This window comes from Schistocerca americana, chromosome 8 (assembly GCF_021461395.2).
Source record: "Schistocerca americana isolate TAMUIC-IGC-003095 chromosome 8, iqSchAmer2.1, whole genome shotgun sequence".
NCBI classification, from domain to species: Eukaryota; Metazoa; Arthropoda; class Insecta; order Orthoptera; family Acrididae; genus Schistocerca; species Schistocerca americana.
Window position 1 is genome coordinate 121,817,678 of NC_060126.1, and position 19,283 is coordinate 121,836,960.

Here is a 19,283-nt window from a genome sequence, read left to right on the forward strand (position 1 = left end):
GGGGCCACGGCTTCGAATCCCGTTTGTATCTGAAGTTACAGAACTGCTATTTCCATTTGTTACCAATGTTTGCTCATACTTCGCTGTAAACAGAATTGTTTTTGTGGTATTTTTTCCGTGTAAAATGTCTTCAAAACTGACATTCTCCACGAGCATCCTACAATACTGAAAATAAAAATTAGGCATCAGCGATTGTGTTCTAACAACATAGAGTGCTAGGGGATGACGCCTACTGCAGATATTTGTACATCTTAACTCCGTGTGCATCAAATCACCTGAAGTTTAGTTGGAAACTAGACGCAATCCATATTTTACACAGCATACAAGTTGACGCGCTTTTTGTACTCCTCTGATGACAAGACACTCGTTCGTTCCTGTATTGATGGTGTGAACGTTTGCGGCTATTGCTTTTCAGTAAATAAAAAAATAATTTGCGGCACGTAGTTCTCTGACGATTTGAAGATAGGAGACGTATTTTCCGTTGCACTGGGTAGTACAGTGATCTGATAATCAGCGGATATGGATATTGTTTGGCGGCTTAGCTCAAATGAATTCGAATAGTAGTTCCCTTTTGTGTCTGAAACTTCGCCTATATACAAAACCGCCGGAATAAATGTGTCATAGTTTTAGGAAATAACCGCAATATGAGGAACCACCGTGAAATTAGCCCAGTGGAAGCGAGTTTCCATGGCGTAACATTAATTGTAATGGGTTCCCTTTCTTTTAGCATTATAGATTCTGTCTGATGAAGTGAAATTTCCTATTTACATAAGGAAATTAGCTATGATAATGTGATAAGGATTGAAGTCTCCTGATACGGCAAACTATAGGTCGTCAAGGTTAGCCGAAGTAAATTATTATTCGTCTTATACATTATCTGGCGCATTACTGTTTACTCAGAGCATTACATGCTAACAACACGTAGCCCGTAGCTCCGAAACCCTAAGGAACCCTTACATGCAACGAGACACTAGGATACGCAATGAAGCTATTAAAGCCTACTTGGGTTAGCCACGATGGTGAGTTCTCAATATGAACGTTTTTTCAATACATAGAAAATTATGAGCTCCACAATGAACTACGACAAAAAATTATCATTGTATAATTAATAATTTTTTTCAGAACTTCCAATTTTCTCCGTTGACATCCATCCTGATGGATCCAGGTTTGCAACAGGAGGACAAGGTACTATTATGTGATGTATTTGGTATAATATGTTTGTGAACTTAATGTAAATCTTGTGTTTGACCAAAAGCATTTATTTATATGAACAGGACACCACTTCCACGGTGCAAGTGTACAAGAAAGATGTAGTAGCATCAGTGTGTTTTCGTAAAGATCTGCACCAAGAATAGAATAGATTTATTCACCCTTGAGTACAATCGAATGCACATATTTGTCTCTGTTATAGCCCATTAAAAAAATTTTGTGTGTGCATTCAGCAGCAAATGCACAGTATATTAATTGTATACATATAGATCACAAAGGACTAAGAATGTATTAGCCACTGCATAAAACTATGGTGCATAAGGGAACCAGAAATGAACAGTTTGAAGCTATTTGATTTATCAACTATGCAGAACTATGTCCAAAAGAATAAATGGATTAAGAAATTGTGAACTGTTGGTTGGTTTGTGGGATTGAAGGGACTACACTGCTACAGTCATCGGCCACTGTGAACTGTTAACAAAAAATTTGACTCTCAGAACATAGACCTTTTGAATATCACAGTTGTCAAGATGGTTTTTAGTTTGACACATTTGGTCCATGACAGTGCTACCAGTAGTTGGCTTTGCCGTTAGTTTATTTCTATGTGCTTTATGATCAATTGACGGAAATCGCAATTTGTGGACTATTACACCAGCTTTGTGTACAACAGCATGTTACCCATGTATTTCATCTTTTTGCAGGTGGAGATTCTGGAAGAATTGTTATTTGGAATATGGCTCCAGTTGTTAGTCCAGAAATTGAAAATGATGAAAATATACCGAAAATGTTGTGCCAAATGGATAATCACCTAGGTATGCTTACAGCCTACACCTATTTGTTTCTTTCATTTTTTTTTAAGGAGCTATTTCTTACAACAAAATTTCAGATTAACATAAACTGTAATGATCACATGGTTTCTCAAATTTTCACTGCAATAACTGCAGGTGGTTCATTTTAAGTGACTGCTCATATATACATGAAGCTTGGTTTGTTCTGCACTCTGTACATCATAGATTGAAACTTCCTATGGGTTGACTCTTACACAGTAGATTACAGCAACCAGCCACTTTTTACAGTGCTATTTATTTATTTATTTAAACAGCACCGTTATTGATTATGAACTGACAGATTCATCTTCAGATGGCTAGTTCACGTTTTACATTAGCTTTTGCCTTTTGTTTCCCCAACGGATGAAATTTCATTGGGGTAATGGTGCATTACAATCAAAACAAGATGTGAGGCAATGTCTTTTTTACTATAATTGTGCCTCACAACAATTTTAAGTGAAGTAAAGAAATTATTAAAGGAAGACATTCCGGTGAGTAACCGAAACATTCTGTAACTTTACAGGTGTCTTTGCTACAGGCTGTGTCCTTCCTAGTTCTTGGTAAGGGTTATTTAGTGCGCACATCCCCACACTTCCTTTGTTTCTGCATGCAATTCTTCCAAAATTTTCATTGGTGATTTGTCTATTATGTAGAGTAAAGGCCTATAGCAGTTAGAATAATTTGAACAATGCAAAGTGATAGCCTATAAAACAAAGAACATGAATGAAAAGTGTTTGCTGCATACAAGGATAAATTTGATAATACTGATGATTATGTAATTCCAATCCCAAAGAAAGCAGGTGTCGACAGGTGTGAAAATTACTGAACTATCAGTTTAATAAATCATGGCTTCAAAATACTGACACACATTATTTGCAGAGGAATGGAAAAAGTCGTAGAAGCCGACCTCAGGAAAGATCAGTTTGGATTCCATAGAAATGTTCGAACACGCGAGGCAATACTGACCCAATGACTTATCTTAGAAGATAGATTAAGGAAAGGCGAACATACGTTTCTAACATTTGTAGACTCACTGAAAGCTTTTGACAATGTTGACTGGGGTAAAATAAAAGGAGAGAAAGGCTATTCACAATTTTTACAGAAACCAGACAGCAATTATTACTACAAGAGTCGAGCAGTGCGAAAGGGAAGCAGCGATTGAAAAGGGAGTGAGACAGGGTTGTAACCTATCCCCGATGTTATTCAATCTGTATATTGAGCAGGCAGTGAAGGAAACAAAAGAAAAATTTGGAGTAGGAATTAAAATCCATGGGAAAGAAATGGAAACTTTGAGGTTTGCCAACGGCATTGTAATTCTGTCAGAGACAGCAAAGGACCTGGAAGAGCGGTTGTTTAGAGCAAAATAACTGAGGATTGTCGAAGTAGAGAGGATATAAAATGTAGATGGTCTCTGGTAAGGCAACTGTTTCTGAAGAAGAGAAATTTTTTAATATCAAGTATAGATTTAAGTGTCAGAAAGTCCTTTTAGAAAGTATTTGTATGGACTGTAACCATGCATGTTAGTGAAACATGGACAATAAATAGTTTAGACAAGAAGAGAATAGAAGCTTTCAAAATGTGGTGTTAGAGAAAAATGCTGAAGATTGGATGGGTAGATCAAGTAAAATGAGGATGTACTGAATAGAATTGGGGAGAAGAGGAATTTGTGGCACAACCTGACTAAAAGAAGGGATCGGTTGGTAGGACACATTCTGAGGCATCAAGGGATCACTAATTTAGTATTGGAGGCAAGTGTGGAGGGTGAAAATCATAGGGGGAGACCAAGAGATGAATACACTAAGCAGGTTCAGAAGGATGTAGGTTGCAATAGTCTTGCTTTTAAAAAAGTGTTACAAGAAATTTGTTACATATGCCATTAAGACTAAATGCTTGTTCCAGATCACAGCAGATAGTGCTCAAAGTAAACAATTTCAATGTTATGGAATACTGTACATAGAGGACAGACATCAGGTATTATTTAAATGAAAGCTCCATGATTAATTGCAACATAATTCATTTTTTTCTAGTTTTGTGTTATCTTTTGGAGATTTCTGCTGAATTGATCACACAAATACTACTATAGACAGAAGGGCAGGTGCTAAATACCAGTCCAGAATAAAGTATCTTGAACTGTTGTACCTGTTCAGTGACAGGGTCCTCATAACACTATCAGTCTGTGTAGCTTTCATCTATATATGAATCAAGACCTGGAGTGACAAGAAATAATATTTTAAAAACTTTTCGCTTCATGAGTTGTTTGTTTAGTGAACATGCTTAAAAGTTCAGGATCAACACGGAGATAAATGGAATCTTAGGTTCATAAGAGAAAGAAGACACCTAGCGACAGTAGTACAGGAATAAAACTAAACTCAGAACAAGATAGTAGTAAACATAAAATCCATGAAGGTTCAGTGCTACATCTATTTCAGAGTTTAATCCACCTAAATGATCTAACATTGACCTCAATGGAGTGTTCAAAAACTCTTAATTCTTCTTGAAGAGATTAGCATGTTCATCAAAAGGCAGCTTCGACTATAGCATACGTATTTCAGGAGACTGTTGAATAGGCCTACTGCAGGTTCACACTAAAAAAAATTTCATGTTCTGAGTTGGGTTGATGTGGGGGGAGGAGACCAAACTGCGAGGTCATTGGTCTCATCGGATTAGGGAGGAACCATCCCGGCATTTGCCTGAAGCAATTTAGGGAAATCATGAGAAACCTAAATCAGAATGGGCGGACACAGGATTGAACTGTCATCCTCTCAAATGCAAGTCCAGTGTGCTAACCACTGTGCCACCTCGCTTGGTCATGTTCTGAAATTTCAAATGAGTAAAAAAGAATCTTCTGGTACCAGAAATAGATACTAATGATCATGTGCAAGGTGAAATAGCATGTGTAAAATTACTTGGTGCTCAGTCGGCTAACGAACTAAAATGCCGTCAATACATATGCCTACATAAATTAATCAAGTTACTCAGCTTACACCCCTCCCCCCCCCCCTTTCCTCTTCTTCCCCTGACTCAGTTGTATCATTCATTATATTGTCTTGAAAAACTAGGTTGCTATTTTGTGTTGTGTACTGTTCGCAGCCTCATGTTGACCTAGGAGATGCGAAAATGTCAATATGGTAGTAGTCGCGGATATTGGCCCCTTGTAGAACTCTGCCCATGGGTGAAAATCAGCTTCTCTTAATACTTCACTTCATAGGCTGTATGGATACAAGGTGTACTAATGTAAAATGTGTTACTCTTTTATGAGACTTAAATGTACAGAGTGAGCACAAAGTCTTGCCCTGATTGTAATAATAACCGTTTGACATAATGATTTACATTTTATGCTGTTACTTAGGTTAGTGTTACTAGTTTTTTTTTTTTAAGACCACTTATGTTAGTAAACCTCAACAGGTACTCCCTTGGTAGCTCGGAGAATGTTGAGGCGGTATTCCAGTTCCCGCAAGGTGTTTCGTAACATGTGTTCTGTCACAGTACCCACAGCAGCTTGTATCCTAGCCTTCAGTTTGTCATCGTCAGCAACTGGTGTGACAAAGACTGTCCTTGATATAGCCCCAGAAAAAAAAGTCAAGGGGCGTTATGTCTGGAGAGGGGAGTAATGTCAGTACTGGTGGATTGGAAGGAGTGCTATACCATGACAGAGTCGTCGTCACACCAGTTGCTGACGTCAATGAACTGAAGGCTAGGATACAAGCTGCTGTAAGTATTGTGACGGAACACATGTTACGAAACACCTGGTGGGAATTGGAATACCACCTCGACATTACTCGAGATACCAAGGGTGCACATGTTGAGGTTCACTAACATAAGTGGTCTTAAAAAAAAAAAAAAAAAAACTATTAACAGTAACCTATGTAACGGCATCAAATATAACTTATTATGTCAAACAGTTTTTCTGTTATAAATTTTTATAATCAAGGTAAGACTTTTTTCTAAAATCATTGTCAATGCAAATGCAACATGCTCCTTCATGGCAGCTGCTGATACATGGGACAGCTCGTTTTTTTTTTTTTTCCTAACAGTTCGTGAGCACTATTTAGCTACCAACAGTGAAAATTAGAATATCTCCCACTTAGACATGCCGGAACACCTCTTTCGGAGGAAGTAATAGGAAGAGAAGAGCAAGTAGACGAAGATGACAAGGGATGTGACATTCTGCAACAAGAATTTGACAGAGCTCTAAAAGAACTACGGGACAACAAAGTAACGGGTGTTGATTAGATTAGATTAGTACTAGTTCCATATATCATGAATACGACACTTCGTAATGGAACGTGGCTATGTGGCTATCTGTCAGACTTTTGATGCTATTAGGTAAGTGACCAAAGACTTTTGTGGCAGCATAATTTACCCCCTTCTGAGCCAAAGTTAGATGTAACCTTGAGTAGTGAAGATCATCCTTACTCTTAGTGTTGTAGCCATGTACACTGCTATTACTTTTGAATTCGTTCGGATTGTTAATAACAAATTTCATAATTGAATATATATATTGTGAGGCTACAGTGAATATTTATAGCTCTTTAAATAAGTGTCTGCAGGATGATCTTGGATGAGCTCCAGTTACATACTTTTGTGCAGCCCCAGAGTATGATGCCATACGAAAACAGAGAATGAAAGTAGGCGTGGTAAGCTAATTTACTCAGATGTACATCGCCAAAATTTGCAACAACCCTAATAGCATAAGTAGCTGAACTCAAACGTTTCAGCAGATCCTCAGTGTGCGTTTTTTTTTTTTTTTTTTTTTTTTTTTTTCAGTTCAAACCCTCATCAATGCATACACCTAGAATTTTGAATATTCTACCGGTTTCTGGTCGAAGTCTATATTTATTAATGGTGTCATTCCATTTACTGTGTGGAACTGTATATACTGTGTTTTGTCAAAGTTTAATGATAGCCCATTTCCAGAGAACCACTTAATGATTTTCTGAAAAACATCGTTTACAATTTCACCGGTTAATTCTTGTCTGTTGGGTGTGATAGCTATATTTGTATCATCAGCAGAAAGTACCAGCTTTGCATCTTCGTGAATATAGAATGGCAAGTCATTAATATATATTAAGCACAGCAGAGGACTGAAGACCGAACCTTGTGGCACCCCATTCTTGATTGTTTCCCAGTTTGAGAAATCACCAGTTTTTTGCATATTATGTGAACTGCTTATTTCAACTTTAAGCACTCTTCCATTTGAGCACTGTCCCATTCATACCACAGTACTTGAGCTTATCTAGAAGCATTCCATGATTTACACAATCAAAAGCCTTTGATAGATCACAAAAAATTCCAACGGGTGACTTCTGGTTACTCAGAGCATTTAATATTTCATTAGTGAAAGTATATATAGCATTTTCCGTTGAAAAACCCTTCGGGAAATCAAACTGACATTTTGTTAAAACTTTATTTTTACAAAGGTGTGAAGCTACTCTACATTACATTACTTTTTCAAGAATTTTGGATAAAGCAGTCAGAAGAGAGATTGGGCAGTAGTTGTTGACATCAGACGTATCCCCTTTTTTATGCAGTGGTTTAACAATGGCACACTTCAGTCTACCTTACTTCAGAGAGCTATTACATATGTGGCTAAGAATCCCACTTATTTCTTGGGAACAAGCTTTTATTATCCTGCTGGAAATGCCATCAATTCCATGTGAGCATTTATTCTTAAGAGAGTTTATTATCTTCCTAATTTCAGAAAGAGAGGTGGGTGGAATTTCAATTGTATCAAATGGTGTGGGTAAGGCCTCTTCCATTAACTGCCTTGCTTCTTCTAATGAACATTTAGATCCTATTTTCTCTATAACATCTAAAAAATGATTATTCAAAATGTTTTCGACTTCCGGCTTGTTGTTTCTCAAGTTTCCATTCGCTTTGATGGTGATGCCATCATCCTGTACTCTTGGTTGCCCTGTCTCCCTTGTAATAATATTCCAAATTGTTTTGGTTTTGTTATCAGAGGTATTAATCTCAGACATGATGCACATACTTTTGGACTTTTTAATAACCTTTCTTAATGTAGCACAGTAGTTTTTATAATATTTGACTGCTTCTGGGTCATTACTCTTTCTTGTTGTTAGATACAGTTCCCTTTTGTGGTTACAAGAGATTTTTATTCCTTTAGTAAGCCAAGGTTTTTTTGCGTGGTTTCTTATAATTATATTTAACTACTTTCCTGGGGAAACAGTTTTCAAATTCTCTTACCAGTGTATCATGAAATAAGTTATATTTTAAATTAGCATCGGGTTCCTTGTACACCTGATCCCAGTATAACTGCTAAAGATTTTCTCTGAAATTTCTAATTGTTGAGTCATTAATTGAACGCACAGCTTTGGAGGGTAGTTTTGAATTACTGAATGGAGCTGTGTCATATACTGTAACTAGCTGAGCATCACGATCAAAAAGGCCGTTCTCAACAGGACAAGAATTTTTGTTTTTAAACCTATCTTGGTCTATAAAAGTGTTATCTATCAATGTGCTGCTGTCCTTTACTATCCGAGTAGGAAAATTAATGACAGATGTCAAATTGAAAGAACCGAGCAAGACTTCCAGGTCATTCTTCCTATTACACTCTTTCAGTGAATCAATATTGAAGTCCCCACAAACAATAATTTGCTTTCCCCTATCTGACAGATAGCACAACAAGAAATCCAAGTTTTCCAGGAATAAATGAAAGTTTCCTGAAGGGGACTTACATACTGTTACAATTATAAAAGAGCCCTCCTTCAGTTTAAGTTGACAGGGACATGCTTCTATATGTTGCTCTAGACAAAACTTTTTTGTATCTAAGCTTTTTACACAGTGATAACTTTTGACATACATGGCAATTCCTCCTCTCACCTTATTCTCTCTACTCATATGTGCAGCTAGTTTATAACCACTGACATTTTCCTTTTCCATATCAGACACAATGTGATGCTCAGACAGGCATAGTATATCTATTACATTACCAGATTCAATGTCATCTAAACAAACAAGGAGCTCATCTACTTTATTCTTCAATCCCAGAATATTTTGGTGAAAAATGGTAACATTATTATTTACTTTCCTCTTGTGAGAATTTTGTGAGTTTCGGACCTCTTTAGCACCTGCCTGCCTGAACTTCTCAATGGACACTGAGAATCAATAAACTAATTAAAAAAAACTGCAGAACTAATAAAGAATGCTGGTGACAGCTTGAAAATGATGCTGCTTAAACTTATTGGGTCCATCTATAACACAGAAGAGATACTGACGGACTTCCAGATATGTATCATTGTTCCTACACCAAAGAAGGCAGCAGCTACAAAATGTGAACAGTACCGAACTCTAAGCCTAATATCACATGCATCAAAAATTCTTATAAAAATAGTCCTGAAGAGAGCTGAAAAGAAGGTGAAGGATATGAGTGAAGATCAGTTTGGTTTCAGAAGGGGATTGGGAACAAGAGAGGCAGTTCTGGCATTGAGACTCATTATCGAAAAGCAATTACAGAAAAATAAATCTACTTATGTTGACTTTGTAGACACAGAAAAGGCATGTGATAACATTATCTGGCAAGAGATGTTCAGAGTGCTGAGGAAAAGTGGAATAAAGTACAAAGACATCCCTGTGAAAGTCGGTTTCTATAAGAATGAGGTAGCAGTGATTAGAAACTGTCACCAGGAACAAGAAGCAAACATTAGAAAAGGGGTAAAACAAGGATGTGCTCTCTCTCCTCTTATATTCAATGCTTACGTCCAGGAAGCTATAGACCAAGTTCGAGAACCTACTGAGGTGGGGATCAAAATTAATGGGCAGTAGATAGACTTGCTATGTTATGCAGATGATATTGCTATAGTCACAATGGTCTGCTTACTAAGCCATTTCCTAAGTACCTAATCCCCAAATCTCAGTTCTGTAGGACTGTTGTAACTGTGACCAGAAAGGTTGCGGGGTTGTAGTGAAGGAGAGCTCGGTGAGACCCATGGAGCAGCCCATGAACAGCAACACAAACAGGAAAGGACAGAAACGAACAATGAAGGACAACTGAGCAAGACCTTATGCACAACAACACACAAGAAGCAACAGAGTCACAAGAAAACCTCACCAATCAACCACATCCACTCGTACATGGAACAAATTAACGTAAACACGCTGTCTGTAGGCGAGATGTTGATAGACACAAACAAAGATCAGACTGACTGACTGGCTGAGCGAAAGGCAGGCGCTTAAATACATGATTGGGGACGTCGCTATTGGCCTCTGGGACCACGTGTTCCACCGTGGTGCCCTCACATTATACATGGGCCAGGAGGCGCGCCCCGCCCCGCCATGGCTTATGGTGTGACGGTGCAGAGACCTCTAGTGGTCTTCGACGTCCATGCCGTCTGGCGCAGATTCAAAACCCGCGGTGCGTGGTACCAGGACGACTATCCAACATAGGCAGATTTTAAATTTGACAACATTTCAGTTTACATTTTTTTATAATATTTGAACCACTTTCTGCAGTTCGTTTTCTGGAAATTGATACTGTCAGTTAGATGATTATATTGAAGGAAAATAGAGCATGATGGGGTCTTGATCTGGTACCCAACAAACATTATGGCCAATAAAATGAATGAGCTGGGCCTTAAGCATGCATAAATTTTATCAGGATATAATTGTGTTTCATTAATTTTTCAATAATGTTACCAATCCACCATTCAGTATCATATTTACAGGCAATATAATGACTGAGAGTATCAACTCCTATCCATTTCAGGGTGAGCATGGCTGCACTAGATACTCTGGCAACAAAATAGAAAATTTATCATGTCAGTAGAAACTTTGCTGATACGAATTGATGATGCTCTCTCATACTGGGAACTGTGCTGCTTTCTTGCCATCTTATTTCTTCAAACTTTTTGCTTTCTTACATTTCTTGTTTTGTAAAACACACACACACACACACACACACACACACACACACACACACACACAGATATGTCACAAAAGATGAATAGTTCTTTTGTCTTCAGTATTCGATTGGTTGATGGCCTTTGTAGGCTTGTGCATATAACCAGTTGCTTGTGCTATCAATCCCATCACTCCCTGCAGATTTTCCGTAGCTGGTGACAAAAAAGTTCCATTCTGCATCAGTGTTGAAATCAATTTTGTGGCTACACAGATTGACAAAATTCTTATAATTTTTACATTGTGCAGCTGAGATGGCACTTAAATAATGTTTTTTTGTTTGAGTTCACAAAAAGTTGATCAGTTTTTGAATAAACGCCTGTACAGATACCGTAACATTTTGCATTGACCTGAAATAGTGCAACAGTTAACAGATTGCAACATTCCCTTGTTGATGTAATAAGCTACAAAATGGTGTAAAGTAGCATGCAGATTTTCCCTCTGGAAAACTAACTTTCTAAAAACATGTTGAATGAGATCTATTTTTGTAATTTTTATGAAAATCAGGTTTGAACTGATTTTATAGAAATTTGGTTATCCTATAAAATACTTAATGTTGCTAAGTTGTTGTGCCCAACGTTTCATGTTTATCGTGCCTTTAATCAATGAGATACCTGAAGACAAAGTTAAAACTTTATTCGCATCACGATTTTTCCGTCCACTTTGCCTCAATTTATGTAGCTTTGTTATCCCATGTTGGAAATTACACCCACTGTTTTTGGGGGGTGCGGGGATCTTAAACCATATTGTTTCAAATGAGACTGGTCTTCATGCTTTAAAAATGGTATTTGTAGAAGTGCTCAGTACACCAATTTACACCTTTTCACAAACGTCATTCTCCCTTCTTTTCCAAATTTGTAGATTACTGGAAAATAGTAAGGGGATGAAATTTTGTTTGCCGTATCCTTATGCTAATGAGCCACTTGAACCATTCCATATTAAGTTTCATGTCCAGCATGCATTTACTCTATGAAATACAAGAATCCAAAGTTTACATTTTATTCATACTGCAATTTTTGCACCCAACTTTGATTCAAATTATCTGTCATCACTAGCCCACATTGGATTATCAAATACACATTGTCTTGTGGTTAAAGCCACAGTCTTCCTAATCAGCCCAGCGTGGGGAGTTTTAAAGAACACAGTTTTTTGCAAAATTAGGTCAATTTTCCCCGTAATTTATTCGGCATTGGAAAGTGGTAGTAAATGAAACTTTATATATGAGAACCTTGTGTTGTCAGATTACTATATGCCTAATTTCACATTTGTCATAACTTTAGTTCCTGAGATATAAGAAGCCAATCTCTGAAATTTTTCTCAGGTGATTCTGTCTAAAATTTCTGGCTGAATATGGCTCATAATATTATTTTCATTGATATCCTTAAGAGAATGCATAAAAGGTGTACAAGATGGCCAAATTTGATTATTTTCAACAAAATATTACCCAATATATAACAGCTCAATGCCGTCAGAAATTCACAGTCTGTGCAAACTTGTGTGTGGAGCCAAACAAGTTGACTGGCTATATCTCTGCCAGTGTTTCTTTGACGAACATTAAACTTTGCCAGTTATTGTTGGGGTTATGTGCAAATATTCACACAAAATTTCATCAAAATCTGTGATGCTTGAGCAGGAAAATGTTTGGAAATTAGGCGATTAGAAGTGGCGTGACTGCAGAGAAAGTGGGCTAATGTAGCTGTCAGAGATGCCAAGAACATCATCAGGAAAATAAATACTGTGCTGAAAAAGAGCAGGACATTTGTTTTAAAACATAAATTGCTTGTATTGCCCTAAAATGGTCCAGTTGGGCACCTCACCTTAAACTCACATGTGACCAAATATGAAATAGCCAACCATATGAACTGCCGCTGCCAAGCTACAGCCTAAGGCCAACAGTTTCACTCAGTAATGAAACATCCTGTTAAAAAAATGTAATAGACTTCAGTAGCTGCTTCACAGTCTCTTCTCCGTGGAATTGGAAAATTGTAAGTATAAAAGTTTTTTCGAAATAAAATGCAGTCTTGTGAGAAAAATTATTTTATTTCTGCTGGAACTCAAACATAATACCTTCTATTTGTATTTTTCCCTTTTTCTCTCAACATTCCTCCTTGTGCACCAGTATCCTGGCGTGTCTTTCATCTACATGTTGCACTCCAACACAGTCTTTCCCAGTGCATTCAAGTCTTCTTGTTTTTTCTTCTCCACTTCATGCTCCACCCTTTTCCCCAATATCCGCCACAGCTGGGATTGCTGCTTGCACAGTTCATGCAGCAACAGCTCTACACTACAGTTGGTGTGTGAATTGTTCATTAGTTATCTCTTACGATGAACTTTGCCCAGAATCCAAAAAATCTTCCATCTTTTATGTTTGGGTGTCCACTGTTTAGCACTCTTTATATTTGGAGTGGAAGTAATCTTACCCTAATGTACATGTTATATAAAAATTATGTCTTGTATACTGAATGCTGTAAGATGTTGTAAATATCAAAAATTGGGGCAAACAACTAGTTTCTGTAGAGGTGACTCTTGTGGGTGTTGCTGAACTCAGACATACTAACATCCATACCATTAACTGCAGATGTTCTCCATCACAACTTACATATAGAGGTCAGCAAACAATAAAGCCAGTTGAGATGCACTAGAGACTGGTTTCCATAGCTCTATCACTTCCTAGAAGTGAGACAATAAGAAATAATGCACGTTACTTACGGTGATAGCAACACCACTATCTCTTGTCGACAGCATCGCGGTAGATATTTTCATGGAGTGTTGGGTAATGATAAATTATGAAGCACATAGATGACAAAGGGTGGACAGGTGGATCCTTGATGAATAGGGCAATATGAAAGTGAAATTTGTTGGAAGAAGTGTGACAGCCCATGTCTATTTTTCTTTGTTTTGTCTCAGATCATTACTTCTGATTAATTGGCAAAATAATGCAGGAATATTTGATAATATTGAAGCCAATGACATTCTTCCTACATTGTAGCAACTGTTTTGTGTATTAACACAATAAAGGTCTTGCCTACAAAGCAAGTAGGACCCCATCTTTGTTAAAAAAAGAAGAAAGGTCATACATATTTTCTGTGTGTGCCTCTTCAGAACCCATATTTGAAATGACTTTAACAATTCTGGGGTGAACTAGAATAATTGTTAATGCCAGATCTATTTAGCTAAAAACCTGGCAACAGGTGTTAAATACGCTTCTTGTTATGTTTTTAGCAAATGGATGTAGCATTTAAGAATGAAAATAAATTTAGTTTTCAGTGTGTGTTTGAAGATACCACCCCAGCATTAGGCTCTGTCATCTTTCTTGACTACCTTCCAGAGGCCGTGCTTGTAACAATTGTTTCAAGAGTGTGTGGAACAGGGAACCAACCATTCATAGAATTTGCATTTTCCCTTAAAATTCTTGTAAATCACCAACAGTTGGGCAAAGCCTAGTTGCATTTGTTTAATTCTTCTGTCCTCGAAGTCTAAGAATAAAGTTGAAAATTTCATACTTTTTTTTTTTACTTTTCTTATGGCAAATAGGCATTGGAATGTATAAGGATAGTAACAAAATGCCAATTAAACCATTAATTAGAGCAAGTCATATTCAGGAAATTTCATGAAACTTGTGCATGTTTATGTGATCAGGTTTAATTAATAAAGAAATGTGAAAAAATACAGCTTATTCAAACAACAGGCCTAATAGATTACTACAGGTGGTGTAGCTAAAATAAGAGCCAACTATTGACTGAACAAGCTTCACTGTGCAAATTATCATCAGGAGCATTATACAGTGTTGGGTTTGGTTGTTGTGTATGTACTCACTATTCATAAATAACTAATTCATACATCTGTGGGTGACCTGACTGTAACACACGATGTTTTCACAGGAAGAGCTACTCCATATGGTGGTCTGACTCACTGCAACAGGTAGTTGAGCACTCCATTGTGTGACAACAGGCACCAATGCTGCCAAAGTAAGAACTTTCTAGATATGACAATTTTTAAGAAATTATATCTAAAAAAAAAAAGATGATGTAACTTACCAACCGAAAGCGTTGGTATGTTGATAGAGACACAAACAAACACACACACACACACACACACAATTCAAGCTTTCGCAACCCACGCTTGCTTCATCAGGAAAGCGGGAAAGACGAAAGGATGTGGGTTTTAAGGGAGAGGGTAAGGGGTCATTCCAATCCCGGGAGCGGAAAGACTTACCTTAGGGGGAAAAAAGGACAGGTATACACTCGCTCGCGCGCATCCATCCACACATATACAAACACAAGCAGACAATTATATATGTAAAAAAAACAATAAAAAAGGAAACATCTGATGTAGCTGGAAATGTAACATATCTCTCATGAGTTTTTGAAACTGGGTGCAATAAGTCCAAAAATAGCCAGTTTTGAGGAGAGATAAGAACTTTCAAAACAAAAGATTAAAATTACTTGTTTCACCTCTTGTCTCTAAAATGTGGACTGTATCTAAAAGTACAGAGATCATGTACCTTCTTTTGCTCACTTGTAGCACCACAGGAGATATAGACATTAAGCAAGACAATATGCCTCACTACCACTTCAAATGGTGCTGAGGGATGTTGGGTAACATTCATATCTACATCTGTACTGTGTGAACCATCATGAGATGCATGGCAGGGCTGTCTGGAACTATTGACCACAGTATTGTTAAGCAAATCTGGGATGTTGTTGACATGCAAGTTGTGGGTCTTTTTGTATAGTTGCAGACTGGCATGGCTCTTTTTAGCTTCCAGTTCTTTGTGAGATTTGCCGTCATCAACAGGATGGAGAAGGATATCGCATACTACAAGGAGAGTTTCTGATTCAGTTACTTTCAAAAAAACCATGAAAGTATTAAACTCAGAACTCCAGAACACTGTGAATGGTTTCCCATTTGACACTCTGCTGTGATTAGTATAATTGGAGTGCACAGAACATGCATCATTGAGATTCCTGGTGTTTCAGAGAGATGTAGAATAGATTTTAAATACTATGAATTTTTCATTGTGCGGGTATGCAGATGTTATACCAAAAGCAAGCACATAATCTACATCTAAATGTTTACTCTACAAACCATCATACTCTGTATAGACCTGTACCCTATTCACAGCTATCTTGTATCAGTTTGACCTAGGTGTGTGCAAATTAGGTTTTTGTGGCCTTTGGGTGTGGTTTTGATCTTTAGTGAGACCAGTTTGCTTAAAACCCCCTTTTTCCCATGTATAAAGTGCTCTGCAGATCCCATTAATCTCGAGAAGGTTGTGGTGACTAAAACAGCCAACATTGCCTCCACAGAGTTTTTTTTCTTTTAATTGCAAATAAACCTGCCAGAGGAACATCCGCAACTGAACTTTATACCAGAGGTTGAAAATACCGCTACAGTTGTAAGGTTCTTTTATTTAGAACACGACCGGTTTTGTGCTCTTATACGCCCATCTTCAAATGTTATTCTGAAAACAATTGATAATTAATTGTGAAAATAGTTTATTATGTTGGGCTTGTGTAGTGTCTTAGCAGCAACACATTGCAGTGTTTCTTGATATCTTGGATCTTGTCTTCTGATTGTGAAAAACGCACCCATCATCTTGTCTGAAAGCAGTATAAATATTTTATACACACACTGCTCTACAGCTTGCATGAATCTCAGGAACTTCATAGAGGCTCAAAGTTGATGTCAGCTGCAGAGGATTTATTTAAAATCCAATCAGAAGACAAGTTCCAAGAGATCAAGGAAAAACTGCACTATATAAGTGAGGAGAGGCATTTGAGATCCAATACATCTGGCATAATCTATTTCAAGAATTTCTAAATAAATTTAACACAACTGATCCCAACTTTTAGTCATGGTGAAAGTGTTGTTGTTGTTGTTGTGGTCTTCAGTCCTGAGACTGGTTTGATGCAGCTCTCCATGCTACTCTATCCTGTGCAAGCTTCTTCATCTCCCAGTACCTACTGCAGCCTGCATCCTTCTGAATCTGCTTAGTGTATTCATCTCTTGGTCTCCCTCTGTGATTTTTACCCTCCACGCTGCCCTCCAGTACTAAATTAGTGATCCCTTGATGCCTCAGAACATGTCCTACCAACTGATCCCTTCTTCTAGTCAAGTTGTGCCACAAGCTCCTCTTCTCCCCAATTCTATTCAATACCTCCTCATTAGTTATGTGATCTACCCATCTAATCTTCAGCATTCTTCTGTAGCATCACATTTTGAAAGCTTCTATTCTCTTCTTGTCTAAACTATTTATCGTCCATGTTTCACTTCCATACATGGCTACACTCCATACAAAGACATTCAGAAACGACTTCCTGACACTTAAATCTATGGTGAAGTTAGTAGCAACATTATTACATGCAACTTGTGAGTCAGTCTGAACTGCTATTGATGGATTTGTAACAACTTTTATTGTAGTTACTATTGTATCTGAATCTTCTATCTTACGCAGTAACATGTCCAATCATGGTCTTCCCAAAACTTTTAGTAAATAATGCAATCATTACTTTAAATCTTCTGAAAATATATTTCTTTTTTTGTTAATAGCAGAATTTTCTCCTTTATTGTACAATTTTTTTTAAATAAGATTTTTCTTCATTGTTGCAGCGTGTGTGAATTGTGTCCGGTGGAGTTTCTCAGGAAAATTTTTGGCATCTGGTGGTGATGACAAGCTTATAATGATATGGAAAATTAGTAAATACACAGGTACGAATATTTCCTCTGTCTGTTTTAGTAAGGTATCCTTCATTTTTTTCTGTTTTTTGTTTTTACCTTTCTTCTTATTTGTCTACTAATGTACTGTCAGTGGGCTGATAGGTTTTGTGTTTTGCTAGTTTCCTTTGAAATGCTTCTTTTTAAAAAATGCATTGAAACAATTGTTTGAATATAGATTGATAGGTCTGGTAGTAGTATATATATCATGTTGATAAGTGTGATTCTTGTATTCAGGATGTAAATACATCGTTACCTAAATGATTACTGTCACAAATCTCATAAATTATTAAAATTGAGTGTTGTAAAGTTAGAAAAATTTTATTTAAAAATGTGAACTGTACCTCAAGATACAAACTGTGCTGAAAACTGGAGAGCTGTCACTACCGGTAGTTAAGAGGTTCAGATAGCCATTCCCCAAAAAAATAGTTGGATATTGGAAGATTCCAGCTAGTTGATTTCTTGAGATGTATCCTCTCCAAAGTCTTTCCAGGTACCAGTGAATTTTCCTTTTGGGCAATTATGCAAAATGTGGCTCAGTGATGTTCCAGTGACATTGGTCATTCCTTCCTTATGAAGTGTTGCTTTAGTCACAGGATGGCCAGTTCTTATATGATTGAGGTAGCTCCATATTTTTCTTTGTGTGGTGGTTCCCAAGAATTGGCTGGTCAGATCTATTTTATACCTATAGTCTGATGACCATGGAAGAACATCTGTTGATTTCTCCATTCTGGATCATAGCTGCCTGGCATGAGTATGTCATTGTTTACCCAGATTGGTTCTCTAGATTTTAGTTGTGAGTGTGATAAATTGTTCAGTGTTTCATGAATTGTTAAGTCTCTGGACCTTTTGAGTTCTGTCTGTTCATGTGTGATGCTTCTCATTGGAGATTTGATGGGGCAATAGTAGCAAGTACTGACAGTCTACATCTACATCTACATTTACACTCCGCAAGCCACCCAACGGTGTGTGGCGGAGGGCACTTTACGTGCCACTGTCATTACCTCCCTTTTCTGTTCCAGTCGCATATGGTTCGCGGGAAGAACAACTGTCTGAAAGCCTCTGTGCGCACTCGAATCTCTCTAATTTTACATTCGTGATCTCCTCGGGAGGTATAAGTAGGGGGAAGCAATATATTCGATACCTCATCCAGAAACGTACCCTCTTGAAACCTGGCGAGCAAGCTACACCGCGATGCAGAGCTCCTCTCTTGCAGAGTCTACCACTTGAGTTTGCTAAACATCTCTGTAACGCTACGACGGTTACCAAATAACCCTGTGACGAAACGCGCCGCTCTTCTTTGGATCTTCTCTATCTCCTCCGTCAACCCGATCTGGTACGGATCCCACACTGATGAGCAATACTCAAGTATAGGTCAAACGAGTGTTTTGTAAGCCACCTCCTTTGTTGATGGACTGCATTTTCTAAGGACTTTCCCAATGAATCTCAACCTGGTACCCGCCTTACCAACAATTAATTTTATGTGATCATTCCACTTCAAATCGTTCCGCACACATACTCCCGGATATTTTACAGAAGTAACTGCTACCAGTGTTTGTTCCGCTATCATATAATCTTACAATAAAGGATCCTTCTTTCTATGTATTCGCAATA

The 19,283-nt window shown here is 37.6% G+C and overlaps 1 protein-coding gene across 2 annotated transcripts in view; it reads left to right on the forward strand.

The window, feature by feature from the left end:
- Positions 1-25: 25 nt before the first annotated feature.
- The window catches only part of LOC124544946 (protein HIRA-like), a 205,381-nt gene continuing 186,123 nt past the window's right edge, over positions 26-19,283 (forward strand). The window contains exons 1-4 of one of the 2 annotated variants that reach the window (XM_047123692.1): positions 26-1,019; positions 1,123-1,185; positions 1,911-2,021; positions 17,565-17,663. In XM_047123692.1, the coding sequence (XP_046979648.1) occupies positions 983-1,019; positions 1,123-1,185; positions 1,911-2,021; positions 17,565-17,663 (310 nt within the window). In that variant the 5' untranslated portion in view covers positions 26-982. Of the gene's footprint in view, positions 1,020-1,122; positions 1,186-1,910; positions 2,022-14,875; positions 14,921-17,564; positions 17,664-19,283 lie in introns of those variants that run through there. The other variant, XM_047123693.1, reaches the window with a different exon arrangement.